Source organism: Pristis pectinata, chromosome 20 (genome assembly GCF_009764475.1).
Source record: "Pristis pectinata isolate sPriPec2 chromosome 20, sPriPec2.1.pri, whole genome shotgun sequence".
Lineage (NCBI taxonomy): Eukaryota > Metazoa > Chordata > Chondrichthyes > Rhinopristiformes > Pristidae > Pristis > Pristis pectinata.
The window spans coordinates 40012304-40039366 of NC_067424.1; the positions used below are offsets into that span (position 1 = coordinate 40012304).

The 27063-nt window shown below is 52.6% G+C and overlaps 1 protein-coding gene across 4 annotated transcripts in view; it reads left to right on the top strand.

The window, feature by feature from the left end:
• LOC127580904 (SLAM family member 5-like) overlaps positions 1-27063 on the top strand; it is a 665368-nt gene that overhangs the window by 234718 nt on the left and 403587 nt on the right. For 2 of the 4 annotated variants that reach the window (XM_052034884.1, XM_052034885.1), the window contains exon 3: positions 473-663. The exons of the other annotated variants lie outside the window; for them this stretch is intronic. In XM_052034884.1, coding sequence (XP_051890844.1) covers positions 473-663 — 191 coding nt within the window. The remainder of the gene's footprint in view (positions 1-472; positions 664-27063) is intronic. 4 annotated transcript variants of the gene reach the window in all.

Sequence of the window (27063 nt, forward strand, 5' to 3'; positions counted from 1 at the left end):
GAGGGTGTGTGACCCAGGATCTGCACAGTGTCAGATTCACTCCGGAACACCGCACACAATCCCAGTCTGGGTCTGTGCTGATCACAGTCTCAGGGCTGTGGGACCAGATTCAGGGCAGGTCCGGGCTGGGTCACACTCAGGCGTATAACGGACACCAGGACCACTCACAGGGGTGACAAACGATGTGGAACTAGAGAGAATTCCCGGGATACAGAGCCACAAACAGGACATGGCAGAGAGTTTGTGGATGAGCGCGGGCAGTGGTTGGGAAAGAGGGCGCAGCCCACGTGGGAACTTCCTCCAGCAGCAACTGGGTGAACTGAAGGGTGAGGGAAGGGTTAAACTGGTGGGTGGAAATGAGCTCGGCTTAAAGTTCACTCGGGACTGTTGGGGACGGGACGGGGGAGTTGGGGGTCGAGGTGTCCACAAGGATCTCCTTTACTCATCTTTCATCTCTCCGTCCCAACCTCAGAGCCCGTGTCAGGAACACACATCACGGTTCAGAACATCACCGGGACCTGCAACCTCACCCTGACCTGCTCCTTGACCTCAGGTGACCCCACCAGCTTCAGGTGGTGGAGGGGACGAGAAGCTGTAGGAAACGACACCACCCATCACCTCTGGGAACACGGAGAGACGGTAGAGATTCATCACACAGCAGAGGTGGAGGACGTTGTGTACAGCTGTGAGGCCAGGAACCCCGTCAGTGAGGGCACGGCACAGATCAGGTTGGGAGAAAATTGCAAACAAACGCAATCTGGTGAGTAAAAGGAAACTGATGTGCAAATCTGAAATAAGAGAAATGTCGGAAACACTCATCAGGTCAGGCAGCATCCGTGGGGAGAGAAACAGGTAACGTTTCACATCAAAGACCTTTCATCAGAACTGAGGAGGAGACAAAGGAAGTTACTGTAAGTGGTTGGGGGGGGGGTGGGGGAGGACAACGTGTGGAACAAAGGGAGCGTCAGCCGCAGGGTGAAAGGGTGGACAGCCCTTCAATAGGCAGTGCGGTGCATTTGTCACTAATGTGTTACTGATATTGTAAAGTTCGGGCAATTTGCAAATGGGACATCCCCTGCAGGCCAGAATATATAAATGTAAGAAAAAAAGGAAGAGGGACGGCCAGCAAAAATGGCCGGGGCTGATATAAACAGAAAGAAAGAGCAAGTTATCTGAAGGCGGAGAATTCAATATTGTTCCGCAACATGCGCAGATATAAAATGAGGTGTTGCTCCTTGAGCTTGCATTGGGTCTTGTAACAGCGCAGGAGGCCACAGGCGGAGAGGTCAGAGTTGAAGAGGGATGGGGAATTGAAAGCTCAGAGTGACTCCTGTGAACTGAGAACCCCATCTGTGTCTGGTTACCCAAATGTAGAGGAGACCACATTGTGAGCCCAGAATCCAGTGCACGTTAATCGCTGCATCACTCAGGAGGACTGTTTAGGTCCCTGGATAGAGGGAAGGGAAGAAGTGAATGGACCAGTGTTATACCTCCTGCATTTACATGGGAAAGTGCCACAAGGTGAGCAGAAGTGGGTGGGGACAGAAGATTCGACAAGTGAGTTGTGAAGGGAGGGAGGGGGGGGAAGATGTGACAGGTGGTCGAATTTTGTTGGAGTTGGCAGACGTTGCGATCCATTGAATGTGGAGGCTGGTGGGGTGGAAGGCGAGGACCAGGGGGCTCTATGAAGGGGGGAGAAGAGCCGTGGGAAATAGATGCAGTCAATCTACTCTGGGAAAGGGGAAGTCACGTTTCAGGAAGCCATTTCAGAGACACCCGTGCAGAATGTCTCGTCATCGGAGCAAATACGACGGAGGAAGTGGGAGAGTGGAATGGAATCCTTACAGAAGGCCGGGGGGGAGGGAGTGTAGTCAAGGTGGTTGTGGAAGTCTGTGGGCTTGTCCGGGATGCTTGCGGCTAGTCTATCCCCTGAGACAGAGGGATCCAGAAGGGGAGGGAAGAATCAGAGATGGACGGTGTGAAGGTGAGAGCAGGTTGGAAATTGAGTTCTGTACCATTGAAGGACCAAGGGGTATTGGAGGGAAGGGGAGGGGATCGAGGGCAGTGAGGTAGGAGTGATTGGGGGTCCCACCCAGTGACTGGTGCACACTGTCCCACACACACCCAGTGACTGGGGTGCACTGTCGCCCACGCACCCAGTGACTGGGGTACACTTTCGCCCGCGCACCCAGTGACTGGGGTACACTGTCCCCCACACACCCAGTCACTGGGGTACACTGTCCCCCACACATCCTGTCACTGGGGTACACTGTCCCCCCCCACCACACCCAGTTACTGGGGTACACTGCACCCCACACACAGTTAATCCTGTCCCTCATACTTTTTCCAATAACTTGCTTCCTACTGCCATTAGACTCATCAGCCTGTAATTGCCGGGCTTGTCACTGCTACTGTTCTTGAATAAAAGTACCACATTTCTTGTCTGGTCATTATCCACCCAAAATCTGGACAATAAGATTTAAAAATGTCTGCCAGGTCCCCAATAATCTTTTCATTGTCAATACAGCGTGCAAATAGGACATTCGGCCCAACTTACCCATGCCAACCAAGATGTCTATCTGAGCTAGTCCCATTTACATGTGTTTGGCCCATACCCCTCGAAACATTTTCTCTCCATGTACCTGTCTAAATGTCCTTTAGACACCGTAATTGTCCCCGGCTTTACCACTCCCTCTGGCATATACCCACCACCCTTTGTGAAAAGGTTCCCCTCACATCCCTTTTAAATCTTTCCCTTCTCCACTGCGCTGTGACCATCCACCTCATCTACACCCCTCATGATTTTATACACCTCCAGAAGGTCACTCTTCAACCTCCAATGAAAAAAGTCCCAGCCTATCCAGTCCCTTCTTATAACTCAGGCTCACCAGTGTTGATAACATCCTCGTGAACATATTCTGCACCCTTTCCAGCTTAATAACAGCCTTCCAATCGTTGGGCGGCCGGAACCGCACACAATACTGTGGTCTCATCAAGGACATACCAGAGATAGGCTGGTTGATAGGTTAACTGTCAACTGTATATTACCCCTCGTGTCGGTGGGTGGTAGGGGAGTGGAGTGAGGGAACGAAGGTTGATGGGGATGTGAGAGATTGGGTGGGGATTAATGCAGATGGGTTCTTAATGGTCACCATGGACATGGTGCGCTGATGGGCCTGTTTCCATGCTGTGTGACTCTGTGTTGTCCACGATGACTACAGTGGTTCCCCCTTTCTACTTTGCTGATTATACACTCGAGAAATTGCAAAAAAATTTGTCAAGTGCAACTTCTCTTTCAAAAATCCATCGGCTCTGCCAAATCCCATTATTATTTTCTGTGCCCCATGACAACTTCCTTAATGCTAAGATTCTAGCCTTTTCCCCACTACTGATGCCAGCTGAGCATTTCCCTATTTTCTCTCTTCCTCCTTTCCTGAGGAGCAGGGTCACATTAGCTACCTTCCAATCTGTGGGAATCGATCAAAAATCCATGGAATTTTGGAGGATGACATCCAATGTGCCCCATTCTCTCCACACCCATCTCCTTCAAACCTTGGGATACATGGGGGTTTATCACTGTTCAGTCCCAGTCATTTCTCCAGTACTAGACTTTTCACTAATGCCAATTCCATTCTGCTCATTTACTCTGGATCCGTGGTCCTCCTTTATTTCCAGGAAGTCTCTGTGTCTTCTTGTGTGAAGACACAAAACAGTTGTTTATTTTCTCTGCTAGCATTGGTATTGGTTTATTATTGTCACTTGTACCAAGGTACAGTGAAAAACTTGCCTTGCATACCGATCGTACAGGTCCATTCATTACACAGTGCAGTTACATTGAGTTAGTACAGAGTGCATTGAGGTAGTACAGGTGAAAACAATAACAGTACAGAGTAAAGTGTCACAGCTACAGAAAAAGTGCAGTGCAATAAGGTGCAAGGTCATAACAAGGTAGATCGTGAGGTCAGAGTCCATCTCATTGTATAAGGGAACCTTTCAATAGTCTTATCACAGTGGGGTAGAAGTTGTCCTTAAGTCTGGTGGCACGTGCCCTCAGGCTCCTGTATCTTCTACCCAACGAAAGACGAGAGAAGAGAGAATGTCCCGGGTGGGTGGGGTCTTTGATTATGCTGGTTGCTTCGCCAAGACAATGAGAGGTAAAGACAAGAGTCCAAGGAGGGGAGGCTGGTGTCTGTGATGAGCTGGGCTGTGTCCACAACTCTATGCAGTTTCTTGCGGTCCTGAGCAGAGTAGTTGCCGTACCAAGCTGTGATACATCCAGATAGGATGCTTTCTATGGTGCATCGGGAAAAGTTGATGAGAGTCATTGGGGACCAACCAAATTTCTTTAGCCTCCTGAGAAAGTAGAGGCACTGGTGAGATTTCTTGCTCGTGGCATCTACGTGATTTGACCAGGACAGGCAATTCCCCCTGTCTCAGTCTGTGAGGGACCGACGTTATTCCTTTCCCTTCTACATATCAAGAGAAGCTCCTACACCACATTCCCTGTTAGACCACTCTCATGCACTCATTTCTGCTTCCTTGTCCATGCCTCACTGTATCAGCTGAGGAGCTGTTCTTCCCAACTAGCAGCACCTCAGCACACTCACCAGAAGCCCATAGGAGATGTCAATAATAACTGGAACATATTGTGGGGGGATATGGAGGGGTGGGGAGGGAAACTATCCCCCTCCCCATCTCTAACACACACCCAGATACTGACCCCACAGCAATACCTGGAGATCTGTCAGTGATCCCAGGAACGCACTGTGTGGTACTTCAGCAGTAATTGCAGGAGCTGGTGTATCTAGACCCAGCGATGATGAAGGAGCAGAGTGTCAGGGTGGTGTGGGACTGGGAGGGGAACCTGCGGGTGGTGGTGTTCCCCTGCTGCCCTCGTCCTCCTTGGTGTAAGTGTCCCGGGATTTGCTTTTGGAAAGTCTGGGAGCATTTTTGTAGCTGGGTCACACTGCAGCCACTGTGCACCGGTGTGGAGGGAGGGAGTGTTGAGGGAGGTGAATGGGGAACCAATGGAGTTACAGCCTTTAATATTCTTCATTCTCAGGTTTTGCAGGAAAGCTGGTTTTTATTTCCACATGAAGTGACACATTTTTCCTTGTGAACTCACTTTGTGTCTGCTTCTATTTTTACATTTTCACTAAGTGACTCCTCTCCTTCTGAGACAGTCTCTCGGGTGGGTAGCTTGAGGGTTGGTTCACTCCTTCCACTGCTTACGCAGGACCTGTTCCCAATGTATGTTGGTTCTCAATACCATCCTGAACTTTGACGGATCATGGCCAGGGATTCCCAAGAGTCAGTGGGGTTGCTGCAGTGCATCAAAGATGCTTTGAGCACAGTCTTCGATCTTTCCCCCGTCCACCTGGTAATCCCGGCCTGTGACAGAGTTCAGAACAGTGTCTGTTTCGGGAACCTGGCGTCGGGGCTGTGAATGACGGCCTGTATGATGGAGCCGACAGGGTGCAAGTATGGCCTCGGTGCTGGGGATGCTGACCTGGGAGAGGAAGCTCTTCAACCGGCCAAAGGGAGAGAAGAGGTGGGACTGTAGGTGAATGGGGGAGAGTTGGGATCGCAGTGAGTCAAGTGTTGGACAGGCAGCTCATGGGAGAGTGACTGTCTGGGTCACCTCCTCCCCGCCCAGCCCCTCACTGTGCAGGGTGGTGTACATGGGACCAACCCTCACCAGGGCGAGGTGGAGCGGTAACGAGTCTCGACGGCCCCGTGCTCCACGGATGCTGGAGATCAGGCCAGGCCAGCTTTGTTTCAGCAGCCTTCAGGGGACAGGCAGCTTCTGTTGCACGCACACTGCCCAAGTGTGCTTGGGTGGTGCAGTGGCTTCAGCTGCCAGCTCGTGATCCAGGGAGTCACTGCCTCTTCCTGCACCAGGGATCCAAACAGACTGGGGCTGACCTCTCAAGGTGAGGAAAATGAGAGGTGAAGTGTACAAAACTCTTCTAGGCTTTGACAGGGTGGACGGAGGGATTGCCTAAGGAGATGGCAGGGATGGGTGCCGGGACCTCTGTCGTTCACAGTTTATACCAATGTTTAGGATGGGGGTGGGGGGAGGGATTCAGAGTAATAAAAACATTTGCTGTTGGTCCTAAACTTTGTGGCAGTGTGGGCTGAGGAGGATTTGGAGAGGGTCAGTGAATGGGAACAGACGTGGCAGGAGGAGCATCATGTAGAATGTTGTCAGGCAGAAATAAAAGTAAAAGGTGGTTTTAAAGGTTGTGTGACTGAAGGGTGTTGGTTCTCAGAGGGACCTGGATGTCCACTGAATATTAAGAAGGCAAGCGGTCTGTTGGCCTTGATTGCAAGAGGGTCTGAGTCCAAGGGCAGAGACATCTTGCTCCAATTATACAGGACCCTGTGGAGACTGCACCTGGAATATTGTGGACGGGTCTGGTCTCCCCACCTACTGCAGGATATACTTGTGACAGAGGGAGCGCAGCAAAGGTTCACTGGAGCAATTCCTGGGGTAGTCGGAGTATCCCGTGAGGAGGGAAGAATCGGACTGGGGACTGCCCTCTCTGGGATGAGAGGTGAACAGAGTTCTGACGAGGCCAAGAGGGTGCAGTGAGAGACAGTTCACCAGACTGGTTGCTGGGAGGGTGGGTTTGACCCCATGGGAGGATAAGCAGACTAAATTAGAATCAGGTCAACTGCCAGAGACAAAATGTAGGAAGTGAAAAAGAGTGGATTAAGAGAGAGACAAAAATAGAGAAAAAAGAAACTTTTTCAAATAAAGGAACACAAAAGCTCTCTGACAACAATTTATTACCTTCAAGTATGGGAAAATATTTCATTTGTTCCCTTTCTCAGTCAAAGGGAGCCATTACCAACACACAAAGCACAGGATTAAAGAGGACCCAACACTGTTCAGTTCCACCTCTACTGAAATAAAAAAGAAAATGCTGGTAACACTCAGCAGATCAGGCCACATCAGTGGGAACAGAAATAGAGTTAACGTTTCAGGTCAAAGGCACTTCTTCAGACCCAGTGTCAGTTGTGAAATTTTAATGATTGACTAAAAAGCAGCTGAGTAAAACCAGTTACCTGAATTGCACTGCGCACTAGAGGCTCATGGTTGGAAACATAATAGCTGTGGCCAACCTGCAACCGATGAGCACCAAGTAGGCCTTCAGGAAGTGAAACCCAAGGACTTCACGCCCGACCCCTTCCCCCTCTACAGCCCAATCGCTTGTTCTACAATAGTTCAACACTTGGAATGCACTGAATTTTTAAAAATTTAACTTAGCTGAAATGGATTAAATTACAGCAAATGATTAAAAACATCACATGCAGCAAAAATAAGCTGAGGTTGTCTAACCTTTTGAAAGAGGTTTGGTGATCTCACTCCAATAGGGGGTCTGCACTGAGTGTCCCGGCCAGGTCTGGAGTAGAGCAGAGGGGTGAGAATGTGCCTGGGAGTTGGGGACCCGAACCTGCATTGATGGTGAGCTTAGAAGGAGTAGGAACAGAGACCTGGAGCTGGGCTGCAAAAGCAGTGTAGCTCCACACAGAGTGGGAATGTGATCAGTGAGGGAGGGGCGACTACACACCTGCCCTTAAACAGCTGGAGACATTTAAAGGGTCAGGGCAACTTACCTTCACTGTCTGCAGGTGGAGCTCAGCGGTGACAGCAGCATCCACTCAGTGACAGAATGGTGTGTGGCATCCCTGGTGCCAGGGTCAAGGATATTACAGACACTGGTCAGTTTACAGATATCCCCCTGAGACAGAGGGACTGAGGGACACCAGACATTGTACTGATATCCCCCTGAGAAAGAGGAACTGGGAAATGCCTCTCTCCAGCTTCTCTGTTGCACTGCCCTGCTGCTTTGTGGCCTCCTCGCCACGGTTACGCCTCCTCCCACACTGGCTTCCTGTTTGTCTGTCCCTCGATCAGTCAGTTCACTTGCACAGAACAAGCAGGGTTGGAAGGGCCCGGTGAATGATTAAAGCCTCTCCCATCCTGCACTGAACCCCATCCCTTCGTCGTTATGTGTCCAGGTGTTTGACAACTTACCTGAAGAGAGGGGGTGTCTGTCGGGGCGGGTCAGGTTCTCCCCCTCCCTCACACCGGTTCCTAGAGAAAGATGGATGCCGGATCCCTGCTCAGCTATTTTTGGCTGACTCTCTCTGTCATCATCTGCGAGTAATATTCAGAGCAAAGCATTGTGTTTCACCTCATTTTCTCTGGGGACTGCCTTCCTATTCCCTGAACAGCGCAGAGACTCTTCTAGCAAGATGAGGAAGGAGGATTTAAAAGAGGAGGTGACATTGCAGAATTGGTTCAGGAGTCCGTTGCTTCAGCAATGAGGGAGGATGTCTTAGAAGGCTGTTCAAATGAGGTCATGTGGGTAGAAACCTTTCTGGGGGTCTACTACTACTCCCAGCATTCAATGGGAAATAGAAGAGCAGAGATGTAGATAGATGACAGAGAGATAATGGAGAGGTGTAAGAACAATCTAGTTATTGTGGGAAGGGATTTCATCTTCCCCAACATTGACTGGTCTCACCTTAGTGTGAAAGGCATAGAGGAGGTGGCGACCAAGAGAGCTTTTGGAGCCAGTGTGTAGGTAGTCTCACTGGAGAAGGGCAGCACTGGACTTAATCTGAGAGAAAGTAGCTGGACAAGTGGTTGAAGTGCAAGTGGGTAAACAGTTTTGAGATTGTGACCATCAGTCTGTAAGTTTCAAGGTAGTTATGGATAGTTAAGGATTGGGGGAAGGCTGATTTTAATATTGTGAGACAGGACCTGGCAGAAGTAGGCTGGGAGCAGCTACTTGTGGGTAAACGTACATCCGACGTGGGAGTCATTCAAAACTGAAATGATGAGAGTTGGGACCAACGTTTTCCCTTTGAGGTTAAAGGTCAGGGCAGCAAGTGCAAGCAAACTGTGTATATCGGGATTTTAATAGGTGTGAAAATGAAGAAAATAGGAACAAAAGGTTCACCAGGTCAACCTGAAAACAGCGGAGACCCTTCAGGAGTATAGAGGAGGTGCTTTAAATAGAAATCAGGAGGGCAAAGAGAGGATGCAAGAAAATACCAAAGTATTAAGGGCAGAAGAGTTGGGTCCACGAGGGACCAAAGTGGCAATCTGTACGTGGCTGCAGCCAGAGGGTTTGGGTGAAATCTTCAATGAATACTTCTCATCTGTACTCAGAGGAGAAGAACATTGTAGTCTCAGATTTCGGGGAAGGTTTCAGTGGAATTGCATAACATGGTATCATTTGTTGTGGTCCTGATGGAGAAATTTAAATCTTCCCTGGCCACAGATGAGCTGTCAGATAACTGAAGGATGACTGGAGAACAGTAAATATGGTACCTCTGTTCAAGAAGGCGGTAAGGTTAAGCCTGTGAATCTAACGTCAGTGGTAGGGGAGTTACTGGGAAAAAAATTGAGGGACAGGATTAACATCTTAGAAAGGCAAAAATTAGTCAAAGATAGTCAACGTGGTTTGATTTGGGGAAGATCCTGTCTGACCAATTGATGGAATGTTTTGAAGAGGGAGCAAAGTGAACTGATCAGGGCAGTGTAGTTAGTATAACCCACATGGACTCCAGGTATGCCTTTGACATGGGAAACTGAACCAAAAGGTAATAGAGTCCATGGGATGCAGAGCAAGTTGGCAAATTGGATGCAAAACTGGCTTGGTAATTGCAGGCAGGGGCTGATGGTGGGGGTTGTTTTTATGAATGGAAGTCTGTGACCAGTGGTGTCCCACAGAGATCGGTGCTGGAATCCTTATTGTCTGTTAGCAATTTCGATATGAATGCAGGAGGTTTGATTAGTTGTTCACGGATGACACAATAAATGGCCACTTAGCTGACAGTGAGGAGGACAGTTGTAGACTACAGTTTGATGTTGATCAGTTGTTAAGATGGGCAGGGCAATGACAGATGGAATTTATTACTGATAAAGATGAGTTGATACACTGGGACATAGACCAGAAATGGTACGGCCCTCGGGGGTTTAGAGGAACAGAGGGTTCCTGGTGTACAAGTCCAAGAATCCCTGAATTTGGCAGCACAGTGAGAAGGCACTTGGCATCGTCGCCTTCATTGTGTGGGGCGTAGGCAAGAGTTGCACCATGACGTTACAACTTTACAAAATACGTTTTAGGCCACATTTGACGTATTGCGTGCAGTTCTGGTCGTCACAATCTAGAAGGTTGTGATTGCACTGGAGAGGGTCCAGGAGGAGATTCCGGGATGGAACATCTCGGTCATGAGGAGAGACTGGATTCTCTGGAGTGTTTTTCTTGGAGTGGAGGGAGCTGAGGGGAGATCTGATAGAGGTATATAAAATGATAAGGAGCGTGGACATGGGAGATGGTAGGAATATTTCTCCCCACAGCGGTGGTGTCTGGAAACAGGGCATACCTTTATGTTCAGGGTTAAGGAGATCAGAGGGAATCCAATGGAAAAAACCTTTTCGCCCAGAGGGGGGTTGGAACCTGTAACACACAGCCTGAGGGGGTGGTGGAGGCAGACACCCTCACAACATTTAAGAAGTATCTGGACAAGCACGAATTGCCAAGGCATAGAAGGCTACAGACCAAATGAGATTGGTATAGGTGGGTTGTTGATGGTCGGCATGGACACAGTGGGCCGTACGGTACAACTCTAGGACGGCACTGTCCCAGGCACCAGGACACACAGACCAGGAATTGATCTGGTGAACATTCACTGCTCTCCCGCTCACACTTCCCCATTAAGCAACTGGATCTTTCAGGGCCAATGTTGAAAATCTGGGATCCTGCTGCAAAGTATTCGACATCCCTTGGGACGGATTGTCAGTCACACTCGGAGCGTGCTGCCTGGAAGGGCAGTGGGAGCAGATCCGATTGGGATTTCAGAATGGGATGGAATTACAGAAAAGTTAACAACACTGTGGGAGGCCATTCAGCCCATTGTTACCGTACTGGTCAACCTGACCTGCACTGGATCCGTGGCCCACAGGACAGGGCTCTTCCTCCACCCTTGAGCACTGGAACAGTGGGGAGGGTCTCTGCCACTTCCCCACCCCCAGCTGTCGGGCACCGAGTCCCAGACCCCCATCTTCTGGGGAAACACTTTCCCTCCTCTCCCCTCTGACCCTTGCCCCAGTTCCCGTAAATCTCTGTCCCTCTGCTCGGAGAAATCGCTCCTTCCTATTTACTCTGTCCAGACCCCTCACCATTTTACACCCCTCCGCCGTCTCCCCTCAACCTCCTCTGTTCTGGGGAAACAACCCCAGCCCTCTGATCTCTCCTCACAGTGACAATGTTCCGGCAACAACATCCCAACATCCTCATAAACCCCCCCACCCCCATCCCATCCAATCTTATCCTCTGTGTCTCGGCTAAAGGAAAGAGTCCCACCTGCCTGTTTAACCCCTTAGTGACTTGTCCTGTGACCTTTAAGGAGCAGTGGACGTACACTTCAGGCTCCCTCTGAACCCCCCACCCCCCCCCCCCCCCCCCCCCCCGACACACTCCTCACTATCAACAACACTACCAGTTTTCTTGCTTCTGTAACTTCCTTCCTCAGGGCCGGCTGCAGAGAGGCTTCACTCTGTTCCCCCCGTGGGCTCACTGTGTGAGGTAGGAACTGTGGGCCGGGTCCCTCACAGGGCCGGGAGCCAGACGATGGGCCTCATGGCCTGCTCCTGTGTCTGTGGTTCTCCCAGCTCCAATTCCTCCTCCAGTCACTGAGCTCACCTGCTGACTGCCTCCTCTTGTCTCCTCAGCTGGGACTGGGGCTTCCCCCCCTCACTGTGATCGGAACTGTGGGACACTCGGTCTCCTTGCATCCTTTAGTCAGACTTGGATGGAACAACGATGCTGTGTGGAAGAAAGCACCAAACGTCGTAATAGCAAAGTCCTCAGATGGCAACATTAAATACTATGGTCCTGAGGAGTACAAGCGACAGATAACCCTTCATCCCAGGAACTACAGTCTGGAAATCCGTGATCTACGGAGAGAGGACGCTGGTGATTATGAACTAACTGTTACAAATGAGTTCGGAGCTGATACGAAATGGAAAGTGCGACTGGAGGTGTACGGTGAGTGAGACTGCCGCGGAGGGGCCCGGGTTTCACCGGTTCCTGAAACACCCCTAATTAGTGGGTGAGGGCAGATCCCGTGCGTTCCCCTGTTTACTGAATGAAAAAAAACAAGATGCTGGAGGAACTCAGCAGGCCAGGCAGCATCCGTGGAGAAAAGCAGACGGTCAACGTTTGGGGTCAGGACCATTCTTCAGGACTCCTCCCCCTCATCTGCCCATCACTGTCCCTTACCTGCATCTACCCATCACCACCTTGGGCTGACCCTGCCTCCCCTCTTTTGTCCACCTGCTTTTTTTTCCCGCCCCCCCCCCACCCCCCAATATTGAGCTTGCCCTTTTCCTATCTTCAGTCCTGAAGAAGGGTCCAGATCCGAAATGTTGACTATCTGTTTTTCTCCACAGATGCTGCCTGACCTGCTGAGTTCCTCCAGCAACTTGTTTTTTCATTTAATTCCAACATTTGCAGTCCTTTGTTTCTCTTCCCCTGTTTACTGAACCCCACTGACTGCCAGTGTCCAGAGCTGGGGCTCACAGTCCCAGTGTAGTGGGGCTGAGGCAGTTCCATGCTGGGGGACACACCCACCACATCCCCGGAGACTGGGCCAGGGGCTGTGAAGGATCGAACCAACGGGGAACCTCGTGGCTCCGAGGCTGGAGGAGCTGAGCACACGGGGAGGGGGGAACTGAGGGATAGGCTGATGGGGTGGGAGGGGCTGGTGTGAATGGGACGAATGGTCTGTATCTGTGGGTCAGAGTTGAACAGATCCCACTGTATCCCCAGTCAAAGGCCTGGTCTGTCATGTTCAGGGATCCCAATTGTTCTGCTTGTTTCCCAGAGCACTGCTTGTTAATTCCCCAGACTGAGGTCTGAGCTCAGCAAGGTGTTTATTCCTCAGCCTTCATGCTGTGCTTTGCTGAGCGATCCCCTGTGTATTCATTACACAGAATGTAGTGTCCCAGTGAGTGACACAGTACACGTACACACAGCACACTTGGAAATAGGAGGCAGACGATGATGGTGGAGGATTACGTTGGTGATTGGAAGTCTGGGACCAGTTCTATAGGGATCAGTACTCAGACTCTTACATCTGAATATCAATGTATGAGGTACAATGAGTAGGTTGACAGCAGCAAGAGAACTGGTGGTGTCGTTGACAGTGAGGAGGGTGGCCTCAGTCTATGGGACATATTTGAACAGCTGGTAGGTTGGGCAGAGCAATGGCAGATGGAATTTAATCCTGATAAGTGTGAGGTTTTGCACTTTGGGAGGACTAATAAACCTTGGACATGTACAATGAACGGTAGGACCTTGGGGTGGCTCCTTGGTGTACACATCCAAGGATCCCTGATGGTGGCAGCACAGGTAGGTAGGGTGGTGAAGGAGTCAGATGAGGTATTAGTCTTCATTAACCAGGGTATAGTCTGTTAGAGTAGGGAGGTTATGGTACAACTTCATAAAACATTTTTTCGGCCACAGCGGGAGCACTCCGTTCAGGTCTGTTCTCCACACTGTCGGCAGGATGTAGTTACCGGAAGGGGTGCTGAAGCGATTCACCGAGGATGAAATGTTTCAGTTATGAGGAGAGACTGGACAGGCTGGGTTTGTTTCACTTGGGGAAGAGGAGGCTGAGGGGGGACCTTGGGGATACAAAATTATGAGAGACATAGATAGTGGGGAATCTTTCCCTGTAGTGGTGGTATCTAAAACTAGAGGGCATTGGTTTAGGGTGAGGGGTAAGAGGTTTAGAGGGGATCTGAGGAAGTAACATTTAAGAAACATCCGGATGAGCACTTGAACTGCCAATGTGTAGAAGGCTTGGATCAAGTGCTGGTCAATGGGATTAGTGTAGATGGGTGCTTGATGGCTGGAGTAGGCACAGTGGACTGAAGGGCCTGTTTCTGTGCTGTATAACTTCATGACCAGAACTCCTAGTGTGGTCTAACCCAGGGATACAGAGACCAGAACTGTGCACAGTGCTCCCAGTGTGGTCTGACCCAGGGATGCAGAGACCAGAACTGTGTATGGTGCTCGCAGTGTGGTCTGACCCAGGGATACAGAGACCAGAACCGTGCACTGTGCTCCCAGTGTGGTCAGACCCAGGGATACGGAGACCAGAACTCTGCACGGATCTCTCAGTGTAGTCTGGCCCAGGGATACGGAGACCAGAACTGTGCATGGATCTCCCAGTGTGGTCTGACCCAGGGATACGGAGACCAGAATTGTGCACAGGGCTCCCACTGTGGTCTAACCCAAGATAGGAGCTCTCTCACTAAGCTGGGAGAAACTGAAAGACAAAGTTGAAGACAGGAGGATTTATTTCAAGGAGACAGCTGTTGTGAGTGGACAGTGGAGTACAGCGATTTTCTTTTTGGAGAATTTTGGCTTTGTGAGGTTTGTCTGTATGTTTTGGAGGAGTGTCGTGCGAGGTGGCGATGGCTAGAAGATTGTGAGGGTGAGACTCTGCCTGAAGATCGACTTTCATCGCTGCCGTTGGTGAACTCCCTCCCTACACCATTCACTTGGTTCCGGTCAGCTGGCTACAGAAAAGTCCATCAACATCTTGGACTTTCCTGAGGCCCGGGCTGACCTGGGTGAAGAAACCTCTCCTAAGCTGCAGGATCAAGGCAGAGAGAGATCGTCGATGTGGCACATTCCTTGTATTCCTGTCTTCATTCCCATTTTTCCATCTCTCCCGTGATCTGTTCTACAGTACAGTGTCCACACTGTCTGCACTGCTGGTTCTGCGATAATCGGTGGTGTCGGTGGTGTTTAAGGAGTTAAAAAGAACACCGTGTCGAACGAAACGTCTGGGAGTGTTGGATCCTGCCACAGTTACACAGCTCCAGCCCTCCTGTGGCCCTGTCACCTTTCAGGATATTGGCCTGCGGAAAAGGGGTGAAAAGCCGTCTACACTCAGATATGACCATTGAGGGCTGTGTGAAGGTGATGGATGGGGTTGTCGGTCCCTTGACCATTGTCACAACCTCAAGATGTCTGGGAGGGGTGTGTCCTTCCTGAAAGCCGAGTGGGTTGTGTCCCCACCCCCGAACAGGGAGATCATGGCAGGTGGGATCTTCCTGCCGGTGGATCCACTGGAAGTCGCCGCACAGAGGGTCATCCTTTCCGATGTGCCGCCCTATGTTCCCGATGGGCTCCTCGGGGAGGTGTGTTCGGAGATCAGCCCAATCCTGCTCAGCCTTTGGGAGAAAACCCTCTGCCAGGATTTTCCTTTCCGGCACCAGCTGTTTGTGCAGCTGGAACGAGGAGGACACTGAGGAACAGTTCAGCTCCAGTTCGAGGGATCAACCTGCCGTGTCTTCTGGACCTTGGACAGTGCGTGGTGCCGTGCCTGTGGAGAGGTGGGGCATATCCGAAATTCAGGGCCGCCCATTCCACCTGGGTGTCCCAGGACAGGACTGGTGCCCCCTCCCTCTGCCCTGTGCCTGGGGCGGTGGATACACTGGGGGTTGGGTGGGAGGGGGGTCATCCGAGAGGAAGGAAGGCAAAGAAGAGACCACATGCCCCCAGACATCTCCTAGAGGGGCAAGGTCCCTCCCTTTCCCCTGGGCCTGACCCTGAGGAACCCACCTGCCCCAGTGTCAAGCAAGAGCTGGGGGCAGCCAGGTAGGAGGACGGAGGGGCGGAGGCAGAGACTTCCTCTGTGGTGGAGTCCACGCCTCCTCCTTTTCTTCCCGCAGAACTGCAGAGGCTCACAGAGATTCGGAGAAACGAGCTGGAAGTGCTATTGAAATGCAGACAAACATGAAATCCAATGATTGACATTTCTGTGTATTGTCGTGGTGGCTATCCCTCGAGGTCGAGGATGATGGTCTTTGTTCCATTGATCTATTTATGGGCTCTCAAGTGGCTTATGTCCAATCTTGGAAGTAGCCCACAGAGCGAAGACGCCTGTGCGTGTGTTTGATGTTGCTCTACAAAAAGCACACAGTACTTCACAAATCAACCAACTGATTCCAACAGCATGGAAACCACGACAACTGCAGCTGATGGATTTGTTGCAGCCTTCATCCGCCCTCACAGCCGTTGAGTTCGAAATAACTTTGTCCGCCTTTTCCACCGTTGAGGTCTCGGTTGGATTGTTCTTTGTCAGGGACCTCACCATCGACCTTACCGCCATGGGTGACCCTACCAGGAGCAGAGCTCCAGACGGCATCGTTCTCGGGATCTCTGGACCACACAAGCTTCTCCACCACGACAAGTTGACAATCCACGGAGAAGATTGTACATATAACTTGATGGCTAATGATAATAAGAAGGCTTGTTGAAGAAAAGGGGGAGACGTGTGTCCTCTGGGTTGGAGAATAGTCCTGCAGTACAGATGCCATCTGAGGGGGGGGGGGTGCATTTGCCTTTACACCTTGTCGGGCTGTGTGCCTGAATGAGGGGTGCACTGCCCCACCGGTTGAAGTAACTGGGAAACCCATGGGACGCCCACCCTTCCTGTGGGGCAGAGTGACGGTGCCCTGCAGCTGGTCGGGAACCCTACAATGATGTTTCTGGGGTGGGTGACCTGGGTAAGGGGGGGAGGGCATGGCCCGTAAAAGTCGTGTCCTCTGTTTGGGCTCCAGGAGAACTGAAAGCACACCCTGGAACTGAAGGATGATTTCTCTGAACTTGCTACCAAGTCCAGAAATGGTGGGCAGTGGCGGTGGTGGGACAGGGGAGAGTTGTCCCTCTCTGCCTCGGGACCTGGCTCCAGCTGGACGTCCAGAGCTGGGGATGTTGGGACCGTCATTTGGCCTGACCCTGAAGCGGAGGAGGTCCCTGCCCCGTTGCCACCGATGGGCCCTGATGATCCCAAGGAGGATTTCTCCACCACTGACCCTGGGGGTGGGACGGTGACGGAGGTGGGAGCAGCTGGTGCGGCCGGGGTGCCTATCACACAGTGTGGGGTGGGCTTGTCGGCCGCTGGGGGTGACTGCCCAGGGGAGGACGGGGACCCGGTGTGGGACACAGGGGACCATCCAGAGTCCATCGGCAGGGAGACGGTGGACAGCCCTGGGCCCAACACCGTGTCTCCAGCTTGACCCCAGGGGGAGCCGTGATAAGGCCCCATTGGTCTCGGACCGCTGGTCGGATGTGCTGGGGCTCCTGCAGTCTGTCCGTGCCGTCCTCAGGAAGAAAGGGAAGGATGCAGAAGTGGACAGGAATGAGGCGTGCTTCTACAGTGGCTTCAAGAAGGTCCCAGCAAGGAGGTGCCGGCGGTGAGCAGCTCCTCTCCTCCCTCACAGGGTGCTGGTGACGGGGTCTGATGTACACCTGAGATGGAGACCACCACAGCCTGAACGTCAGCGGCAGCAGGTGGTCTCTCCATAGGTTTCATCTCTTGGTCTGGAGACCAACTCTTGGTCTGGAGGATGGACAATTCTGGGATTTATTCCAAAGTTTCTCAGTCTTCAGGGACAGGGAACTCCCTGCAGGAAACCCTCACTGGGAGACAAACCCACCTGGCTCCTGGAGTGGTGAGGGGGGTCTACATGAGTCACCTCAGCTCTACTCCAAGTGGGGTGTCTACCTCGTTGGCCTCGACTTTCCAGCTGGAGATCTTGTGGGTCCAGGATCTTGTGCCCGGTTGTCTACTTCACCTTGCCGTGCACCTGGCCGGCGCGCCATTGCACTTTGTGAATGTGTACGCCCCCGGCGTGATGCAAACACGGTTGTTTCAAGATGTGTCCACTCTGTTGAGCTCCATTGACCGCGGTGAGTGCGTCATCCTCGGGGGGTGGGGGGGGGTGGATTTCCACTGTACCCTCAGAGCAGGATCATTCCGGCCTTCATGTGGTCACTGTTGGGTTCAGACCACCAGCTAGTGTGGGTGGAGATCAGTCCGCTGCCCGTGCGGGCAGGGTCACGTACTGGTGTTTTAACAACCGGCTGCTGGAGGATGGCCGATGCTGGGATTTATTCCATAGTTTCTGGGCCTCTTGGAGAAAGGAACAGAAGGGCTTCCCCTCCTTGAGGCTATGAAGGGACGTGGGTGAGGTCCACATCTGTCCACTGTCGGGTGCACAAGGGGCTGGACCAAGGAGCAGCAGGTCCAGGATCGAGTGATTCTCATCTGGGTCAAGCTGCTGAGGACCCGCTGTCATGGTAGTTATACCAGCAGTAGAAGGGCGCGCTGAGGGACCTGCAGCCTGAGAGGTCCCGAGGCGCATATCTGAGGTCACGGGTCCAGATTTTGCAGGATTTGGATGGTGCTTCACCTTTCTGCTCTCTGGAAAGTAGTGAGGAGTCCGCAAGCGACTTGTGGAGCTGCTGGTGGAGGACGGCTCCTCCTTCACAGATCTGGAGGGCATCCGTCACTTGGTGCGTTCCTTTTATGAGACTCTGTTCTCACTGGATCTGTCTAGCAAGGACACGGAGGGATTTGTGGGAGGACCTACTGAAGGTCAGTCCGGAGCATGCTGAGTGTCTGGACTCTCCCCTGACGGTGGAGAAGCTGACTGGCTCTGGTGGGTAAATCTCTGGGGCTGGACGGACTGACAGTGGAGTTCCTCGGGGCTTTCTGGGACATCCTGGGAAGGGTCTACATTGGGGTCTTGGGGAAAAGCCTGGTGACCGAACAAAAAGGGAGATCTCTGCCTCTTGAGAAACTGGCGCCCGGTCTCTCTCCTCAGCACAGATTACAGGGTCTTTTCCTGGGTGATGACCAATCGTTTGAGCTCCGTGCTGACCCACGTGACCCACCCTGACCAGTCCTACATGGTCCTGGGCCGGTCCATTCAGGACAACATCCATCTGGTGCATCTGCCCCAGAGGGCTGCTCTGTCAGTCACCTTCCTCTCTGTTGACCAGGAGAAGGTGTTGGACAGGATGGATCACAAATACCTATTTGGGACTCTGCGCATTTGGACTCGGGCCCAGAGTGTCTTGTAAAGGTTTATGGGTCCTTGACAGCGCCCCTTCTATTTGGGAGAGGGATACGTCAGGGATGTCCCATGCCTGAGCAGTTATGTTGTATCTACGTGGAGTCATTCCTGTGTCGTCTTCTTCGGAGGTTGTCAGACTGGCTCTGTGTGGGCCGCATGCGGACGTGGTTCTCTCAGCCTACACCGATGATGTTCTCCTCATGGTCACTGACCCCCTTGACCTGCAGAGGATGCGTGGGTAATAGCAGGTCTTCTCGGCTGTGTCCTCTGCCAGGATCAAATGGGAGAAGTGTTCTGGTCTCTTAGTGGGTCAATGGCAGGTGGACTCCCTGCCAGAGGAGCTGAGACTGTTTGTGTGGAGCACTACGCACCTCCTCTACCTGGATGTCTGCATGAGGTCCACTGAAGAAACCTGGCCGGTGAACTGGCAGGACTTGGAGATGGAAGTCGTTGCCTGGTTGAGGCACTGGACAGGACTTCTCAGTGTGATTCCTTACTGGCGGCCTCCATGTTGTGGCACTGGTTGGTCACTTTGGTCTCGCCCTCTTGTCATTGTCACCATGAATCAGAGGAAGTTGATTGACTTCTTCTAGGGCAATAGGAAACACTGGGTCTCTGCTGTGGTCCTGAGTCTCCCGATAAGGAGGACCGTCAGCTGCTGGTATGTGTACATATTCAGTGGGCGGCTCTCTGCCTCTGGACCCTGAAGAGATGCCTGTACACTGAGCACACTCCAAGGTGGCATGCACAAGCGGCGTACTTTCTCCACCTGGGAGATTGCCTTCAGGAGGACACACAGCTCCCAGCAAACATCAGCCAGGTCACTCTGTGGGAGTTGCCTAGTTTTTACCACAAGCTAATAAGAATCTGGGACACTGTCGCTTCCAGTCAGAGTGCTCCTCTGCCAGCGGAGAACAGCCAGTCCCCATCCTATCACGGTGGGTGTCAGGAGTTTCATGAGTGTGGAGTGATTCTGATTGGGCTTTACCCCTGCAAGGCCAGAATTGATCATCGGACCCAAGACCTGGTATCTTTCTTGCACACTTGACTCTTCGGTGCACTTGTCTGCCATACGGACACACTGTAGCAGTCTGTTTGGCCATCCAGCAGTGAGAAGCATCCCCAGTGGAGGTGTCTCTTGGTAGGAGTCCTTCCCCTTTCCATTGGGGACTTGGGGTGGGGAGTGTTGCACAGAGCAGTGCCGTGTAACAGATTCCTAAATTGGTTTAAAAACTCCCCAGCCGCCTGCCATGTCTGCAGCCTGAAGGAGTCTGTGTACCACATATAGCTGGAGTGTGAGAGGTTGCAGCCCCTGTTCAAGTCTTTAATGGGGCTGCTCCTCAGGTTTTGGCTGCACTTCAGACCCACGCTCCTGATCTTTTGGCATTCAGTGCAGAGGGGTGATGTGGGTCAGTTGGTAGGGGGAGCTCCTGGTCAGTTTGCTCCTGGGCCTGACCAACGTGGCCATTCATGGGTCCTGGCTGTAGGCAGGCAAGGGTTCTGCCTGCCCCTTTTGAGGATACGTCTGTGCCCGTGTGTCCCTGGTGAGGGAGCACGCAGTGTCCATGGACACGTTGGACGAATTCAGGGACCGGTGGGGCACGCAGGGTTAATATGCATGCAACAAAAAAACAAAGCAACAGATGGACATCCTTATCTAGGATGGCCATCTTTCATTTTTTCTGCTGCATGCATATTAAATAGGTTGAAGAAAATGGAATATTATAATGTTTTGAATTTTTAACCTTGTAATAAACTTGCTTTTTAGGTAATGTTTGTTCAAAGGGAACTGTTTCTCTTTTCTCCTGTCTGGAAATGACCCCTGCGATTGGTTTGCTGTCCACGAGACATCGGGACCACTCACAGGGGTGATGAAAGACTTGGAACTGGAGAGAATTCCCGGGATACAGAGCCAGAAACAGGACACGGTGGAGGGTTTGTGGATGAGCGCGGGCAGTGGTTGGGAAAGAGGGCGCAGCCCACGTGGGAACTTCCTCCAGCAGCAACTGGCTGAACTGAAGGGTGAGGGAAGGGTTAAACTGGCGGGTGGAAATGAGCTGGGATCAGCTTAAAGTTCACTCGGGACTGTTGGGGACGGGACGGGGGGGTTGGGGATCGAGGTGTCCACAAGGATCTCCTTTACTCATCTTTCAGCTCTCCGTCCCAACCTCAGAGCCCGTGTCAGGAACACACATCACGGTTCAGAACATCACCGGGACCTGCAACCTCACCTTGACCTGCTCCGTGACCTCAGGCAACCCCACCAGCTTCAGGTGGTGGAGGGGAGGAGAAGCTGTGGGAAACGACAGCCCCTATCACCTCTGGGAACACGGAGAGACGGTAGAGATTCATCACACAGCAGAGGTGGAGGACGTTGTGTACAGGTGTGAGGCCAGGAACCCCGTCAGTGAGGGCACGGCACAGATCCGGCTGTGGGACGTCTGTAAACTGGACACGCCTGGTGAGTGTCAGAGGGAGGAATCTGATGCAGAGATTGTGGATGTTTCCATGTCCCAGGAGAGTTTAATTCCACAATTTACATGCAGCTACACTCTGGATCAAATCCGTGTACCGGGAGTGTGTGGGAGGGGGAACAGGACCCCAGTAAGTTTAACGAGAAGGCGGTAGTCAGATGGGTGAGGGATCATCCAGGGTCGTCCTGCCCCACTCTCAGCACCACTGCCTCCAGCTGACAGCAGACTCAGCTCTCCCTCCACAGGGGGAATGGGTGGGCTCCAGTCTGGGCTGTTCTGCCCTTTATATCTGGGCCCCATTGGGTGGGGAGTTTAAGTTTTGTTTTATTAAAAAAAACATTATTGAAGAGATTGTAACACCGTTATCGGCATCCAAGAAGTACTCCATCCCCCACAGGGCCCACCCACCCAGAAGGTCTCCAGTGAACCAGTGGACACCGTGATCTCCCGCTCTGGGAAGATACAAGAAACACAAGACGACAGGAACATGAGTGGGCCACTCGGCCCCTCACCCTGTCCCACCATTCAGTGTGATCATGGGTGATCCACACTGGTCCCATTCTCCTTCTGTGCCATCTCTCCACACCCCTCTGTCCTTGATCTGTCAAACATTTATCCAGTTCCATTTTAAATACTTCCAATGATCCAGATTCCATCTCCCACCGGCGCAGAGAATTCCAGAGATTTACAACCCTCTGCGAGAAGAAATTTTGACGTAACTCCACTTTAAATGACCGACACCTTCGCTTGTAGTTGTGTCTCCTTGTTCATGACTTTCCCACTGGTGAAAACATCCCAGCACCGACCCCGTCAATCCCCCTTCGGATCTTACATCTGTGAACACAGTTAAACAGATCCCAGTGTATCCCAGGTCAAAGGCCTGGTCTGTCATGTTCAGGGATCCCAGTTGTTCTGACAGTTTCCCAGAGCACTGCTTGTTAATTCCCCAGACTGAGGTCTGAGCTCAGCAAGGTGTTTATTCCTCAGCCTTCGTGCTGTGCTTTGCTGAGCGATCCCCTGTGTGTTCATTACACAGAATGTAGTGTCCCAGTGAGGGACACAGTACACGTACACACAGCACACTCACACCCCGCAGACACAAGAGATTCTGCAGATTCTGGAATCTGGAGCAACACACAAAGTGCTGGAGGAACTCAGCGGGTCAGGCAGCGTCTGTGGAGGGAAATAAACAGTCGTCGTTTTGGGCCGAGACCCTTCATCAGGACTGGAAAATAAGAGGGCAGAAGGCAGAATATGAAGGTCGGGGGGGGGCGGGAGGAGCACACACTGGCAGGTGATTGGTGAGTCCAGGTGAGAGGGGGGAGGTAGGTGGGTGGGGGAGGGAGATGTAAGAAGCTGAGAGGTGGTAGGTGGGAGAGGAAAGGAATCCAGGACGAGAGGGCAGTGGAGCAGGGAATAAAGGGAAGGAGGTGGGGAATAGATGGCAGGACATGAGGACGGGGGAAGGGGAAAGGGGAGGGTTGAGGATTGAGGATGGGCAAAGGGGGGGAAGAGGGACGGGAAACCTTTTCTCCTTCCCCTTCTCCCTCCTTCAGCCTTCTTCCTCCTCTTGGACACCTCTTCCTGGCCTTCTGCCCCCTCTGGATCTTTTTTATCTCGAACTGCCGACGGGACATTAACCGTCTCGAATTCACCACTCCCCTCACCTATTCCAACCTCACCCCCACTGAACGCACTGCCCTCCACTCTCTCCGTACTCATCCCAACCTCATCATGAAACCCGCAGACAAGGGCGGTGCTGTTGTAGTCTGGCGGACTGACCTTCGCATTGCCGAGGCCAGACGTCAGCTCTTGGGCACCTCCTCTTCCTTACCCCTCAACCCGCACCCCACCAGTGAGCATCGGGCCATTGTCTCCCGCACTATCACTGACCTCATCACCTCTGGAGACCTCCCCTCTACAGCCTCCAACCTAATAGTTCCCCTGCCCCACACTGCCTGTTCCTACCTCCTACCCAAGATTCACAAACCCAACTGCCCAGGTAGGCCCATTGTTTCTGCCTGCTCCTGTCCCACTGAACACGTGTCCTCAGATCTGAATCAGAATCAGGTTTATTATCACTGACATGTGTCATGAGACTTGTTGTTTTGCAGCAGCAGTACAGTGCATGGCATAAAAATTACTGTAAGTTACGAAAAGAAATAAGTAGTGCAAAAGAGGAAGATCGAGGTAGTGTTCATGAGTTCATGGACCGTACAGCAATCTGACAGCAGACGGGAAGAAGCTGTCCCTGAAACTTTGAGTGTGGGTCTTCAGGCTCCTGTACCTCCTCCCCAATGGTAGTAACGAGAAGAGGGCATGTCCTGGGTTGTGAGGGTCCTTAATGATGGATGCCACTGTCTTCAGGCATCGCCTCTTGAAGATGTCCTCGATGTCGGGGAGGGTTGTGTTAGTGATGGGGCTGGCTGAGTCTTCAGCCCTCTGCAGCCTCTTGCAACCCTGTGCATTGGAGCCTCCACACCAGGAGGTGATGCAACCACTCAGGATGCTCTCCACTGTACATCTGTAGAAATTTGTAGGAGTCTTTGGTGACATTCCAAATCTCCTCAAACGGATAACGAAATAGAGCCATTGGCGTGCCTTCTTCATTACTGCATCAATATGTTGTGCCCAGGATAGATCCTCTGAGATGTTGACGCCCAGCAACTTGAAGCTGCTCACCCTTTCCACTGCTGACCCCTCAATGAGGACTGGTGTGTGTTCTCCCGATCTCCCCTTCCTGAAGTCCACAATCAATTCCTTGGTGCTGACGTTGAGCGCGAGGTTGTTGTTGCGGCACAGCTCAACCAGCCCATCTATCTCACTCCTGTACGCCTCCTCGTCACCATCTGAGATTCTGCCAACAACAGTGGTGCCATTGGTGAATTTATAGATAGTGTTTGAGCTATGCCTAGTCACACAGTCACCACAGGGTGACTGGAGCTGTCACAGTAGTGTAACTGTGGGACAGCCCCACCACCAGAGAGGGTGCAGTGTCCATCGGGTTCGCAGAAGAAAGCAGATACACTCACAGTACAATCCGGTAACAAAAGCACAGAGGAGAGGGGAGGTGAATTCGAGTGGGACGGGGACAGGAGCCCCAGCGTGGGGGCTCTGTTCCTACCGTCCTGCACTGGCTCTTCGACTGTGGGAGGCCTCTTCACCCAGGTCAGCCGGGGTCTGCCGAGGCCATTTGGAAGGGCAAAGATTTAAACAAACGTCCTTCACACAGACAGCCCCAGCTGACCTAGGCTGGGCACCTGGGGTGAGGAGGGGGTTTGCTGGTGTTAATTCACTTTCCCTACCTCCCTGCAGGCTCACTGCCCCGTCCCAGAGATCTTCCAGCCTCTTCAGCCTCCCCCAACACACCCACCACACAGACACCGTCCTTGCCGCGGAGAAGGAAATCCTTCCTCCTCCAAAAATAACATGCTCTTCCACTCCTCTCCTCTCTCTCTCCAGTGGGTGGAGAAACAGTGACCTCTCTCCGTCTCCCCCCAACTCCGCAGTCCCTCACTGACTGCAGCAGCCGTTCACTGACAGGAGGCAGCCTGGTGCTCTACATGTCCTGGGAGTGTGTGATGGGACAGTGCAGAGGGAGATTCACTCTATGTCTGACCCATCAGTGGGGATACAGTCAGTGACACAGGGCGCTGGGGGAGAGGGGTCACTGAGGGACAGTGTGAGGGAGGGGGATTAACATCAGTGGGGATACAGTCAGTGACACAGCGCACTGGGGGAGAGGGGTTACTGAGGGACAGTGTGAGGGTGATACAGTCGATAATATGGTTGGCTGTGATTGGAGGAGTCTGAGGGGTATTGGAGGGGAGGGGAGGGGAGGAGATGGAGGGGTTGGAGGGAGTGCTGTGGGGGTGAGTGGAGGGGACTGAGGCATGGTGTTGGGGCGACGAGGAGTCTTCTCTGGCCTGAGGTGGGATGGAGTGGATCCATCGATCCCGTGTCACTGAGGGTGTGAGGACGGGATTAATTCCAGAATCTTCCATCCTTGCCTGGTGCAGGTCACGGAGCGCAGATCACTGGGCAGATCGTGGCATTTGTACTCGGTGTCGTTGGGTCACTGCTGGTCTCCTGCTCTGGGTGATTCTTATCACTTGCCCGGACAGGAACAGCCGCAGGAGGGGACGTGTCTGCAAGCAGGCCCCCCCCCACCCCCACCCTGAGGACAGGGAGTCCCAGCCCAAGGAGAGGTGTTAGGCTGGGGTGGGGCGTGAGGTTTGGTGGGAGGGGCGTGCCTTGCTGTGGGAGGTGAGGGGATGGGGGGATCGGGGGACAGTGGTGCAATGGGTGGAGGGGTAAGGGGTTGCTGAGGGGGCAGACAAGAGGAGGGTGGGGACTGGGGGGTAGGGAGGAGGGGTGGGGGTGGGGTGTTGTTGAGCAGGAGGGACTGGGAGATAATGGGGTGTCACTGGGAAATGTCTTTTCGGGGGGGGCGTGGTGGGTCACTGCTCGCTGTCCCACAGAGCCAGCGGGGAGCGGTGGACCTGGTGGGGGTCCAGGAGTTGCCTGAGAGGGAGACCCCAGCTCACAGACCCACCCCGAAGGAGACCCCAGCTCAAAGACTGTCCCTTGGGAGACCCCAACTCACAGACACCAGCCTCCATTGGGACACAGACCCAGTCACTGGGGAATGGTGCCCACCCCCGGCACAGGGGGAGGGTGTCAGGGGTGAGTCTTCCTCCCACTGGAACCCCTGCCCTTGTTCCACTGTCCCGGTGAGGAGGGAACTGCTTTAAACACTGGGGGTTCTGTGGTGACTCCACTCCCGGATCTGGGACACCCAGAACCCCAGACCCTCCGTCCCAGACCCTCTGTCCCAGTCTGGGGTTTAGAACTGGACCTGCGCTGTGTCCTGTGTTACTGATAGGATCCCCACTGATGTTCCCACAGCCCCTCCCGGGAATTTCCTCCCAGCTCTGGTTCCCCATTTAACCATTTACATCCCGGAGGTAAGTCCCAGAGGATGGAGCTAGGGAAGGAGCCTGTGGAAAATCCAGGGACACCTCACCCAGCGAGTTGGATGCAGTGAAGGATCCTGTAACCCGTCTCATCTGAATCTGTCTCCACAGATGCTGCCTGACCTGTCGAGTGTTTCCAGCATTCCCTGCTTTTGCTTTGGATTTTCATTTCCTGCCGTAAATCCAGCTGTTTGACAATAAAATTCCCAAAGGGCTTCTTCCAAACCATTCTGTTGTTGGACATCTGTGGAGCTGGAGGGGCTTCAAAAGAGAGGGTGGTATCGAGCTTCCCAAGAGTTGTTGAAGCTGCACTTCCCCAGGCAAGTGAAGCTGGAACACAGTGTGGGGAAGTGTGGGGTCATGCACTTTGGTGGGAAGAATAAAGGTGTGGACTACTTTCTAAATGGGGAGAGAATTCAGAAATCAGAGGTGCAAGGGGACTTGGGAGTCCTGGCTCAGGATATCCTCAAAGTTAACTTGCATGTTGATTCAGTAGTAAAGAAGGCAATGTACTGCTGAGGCTTTATAAGGCATTGGTCAGATTGCATTTAGAATATTGTGAGCAAATTTGGGCCCTGTATCTAAGGAAAGGTGTGCTGGCCCTGGAGAGGGTCCAGAGGAAGTTCACAAGGATGATCCCAGGAATGAA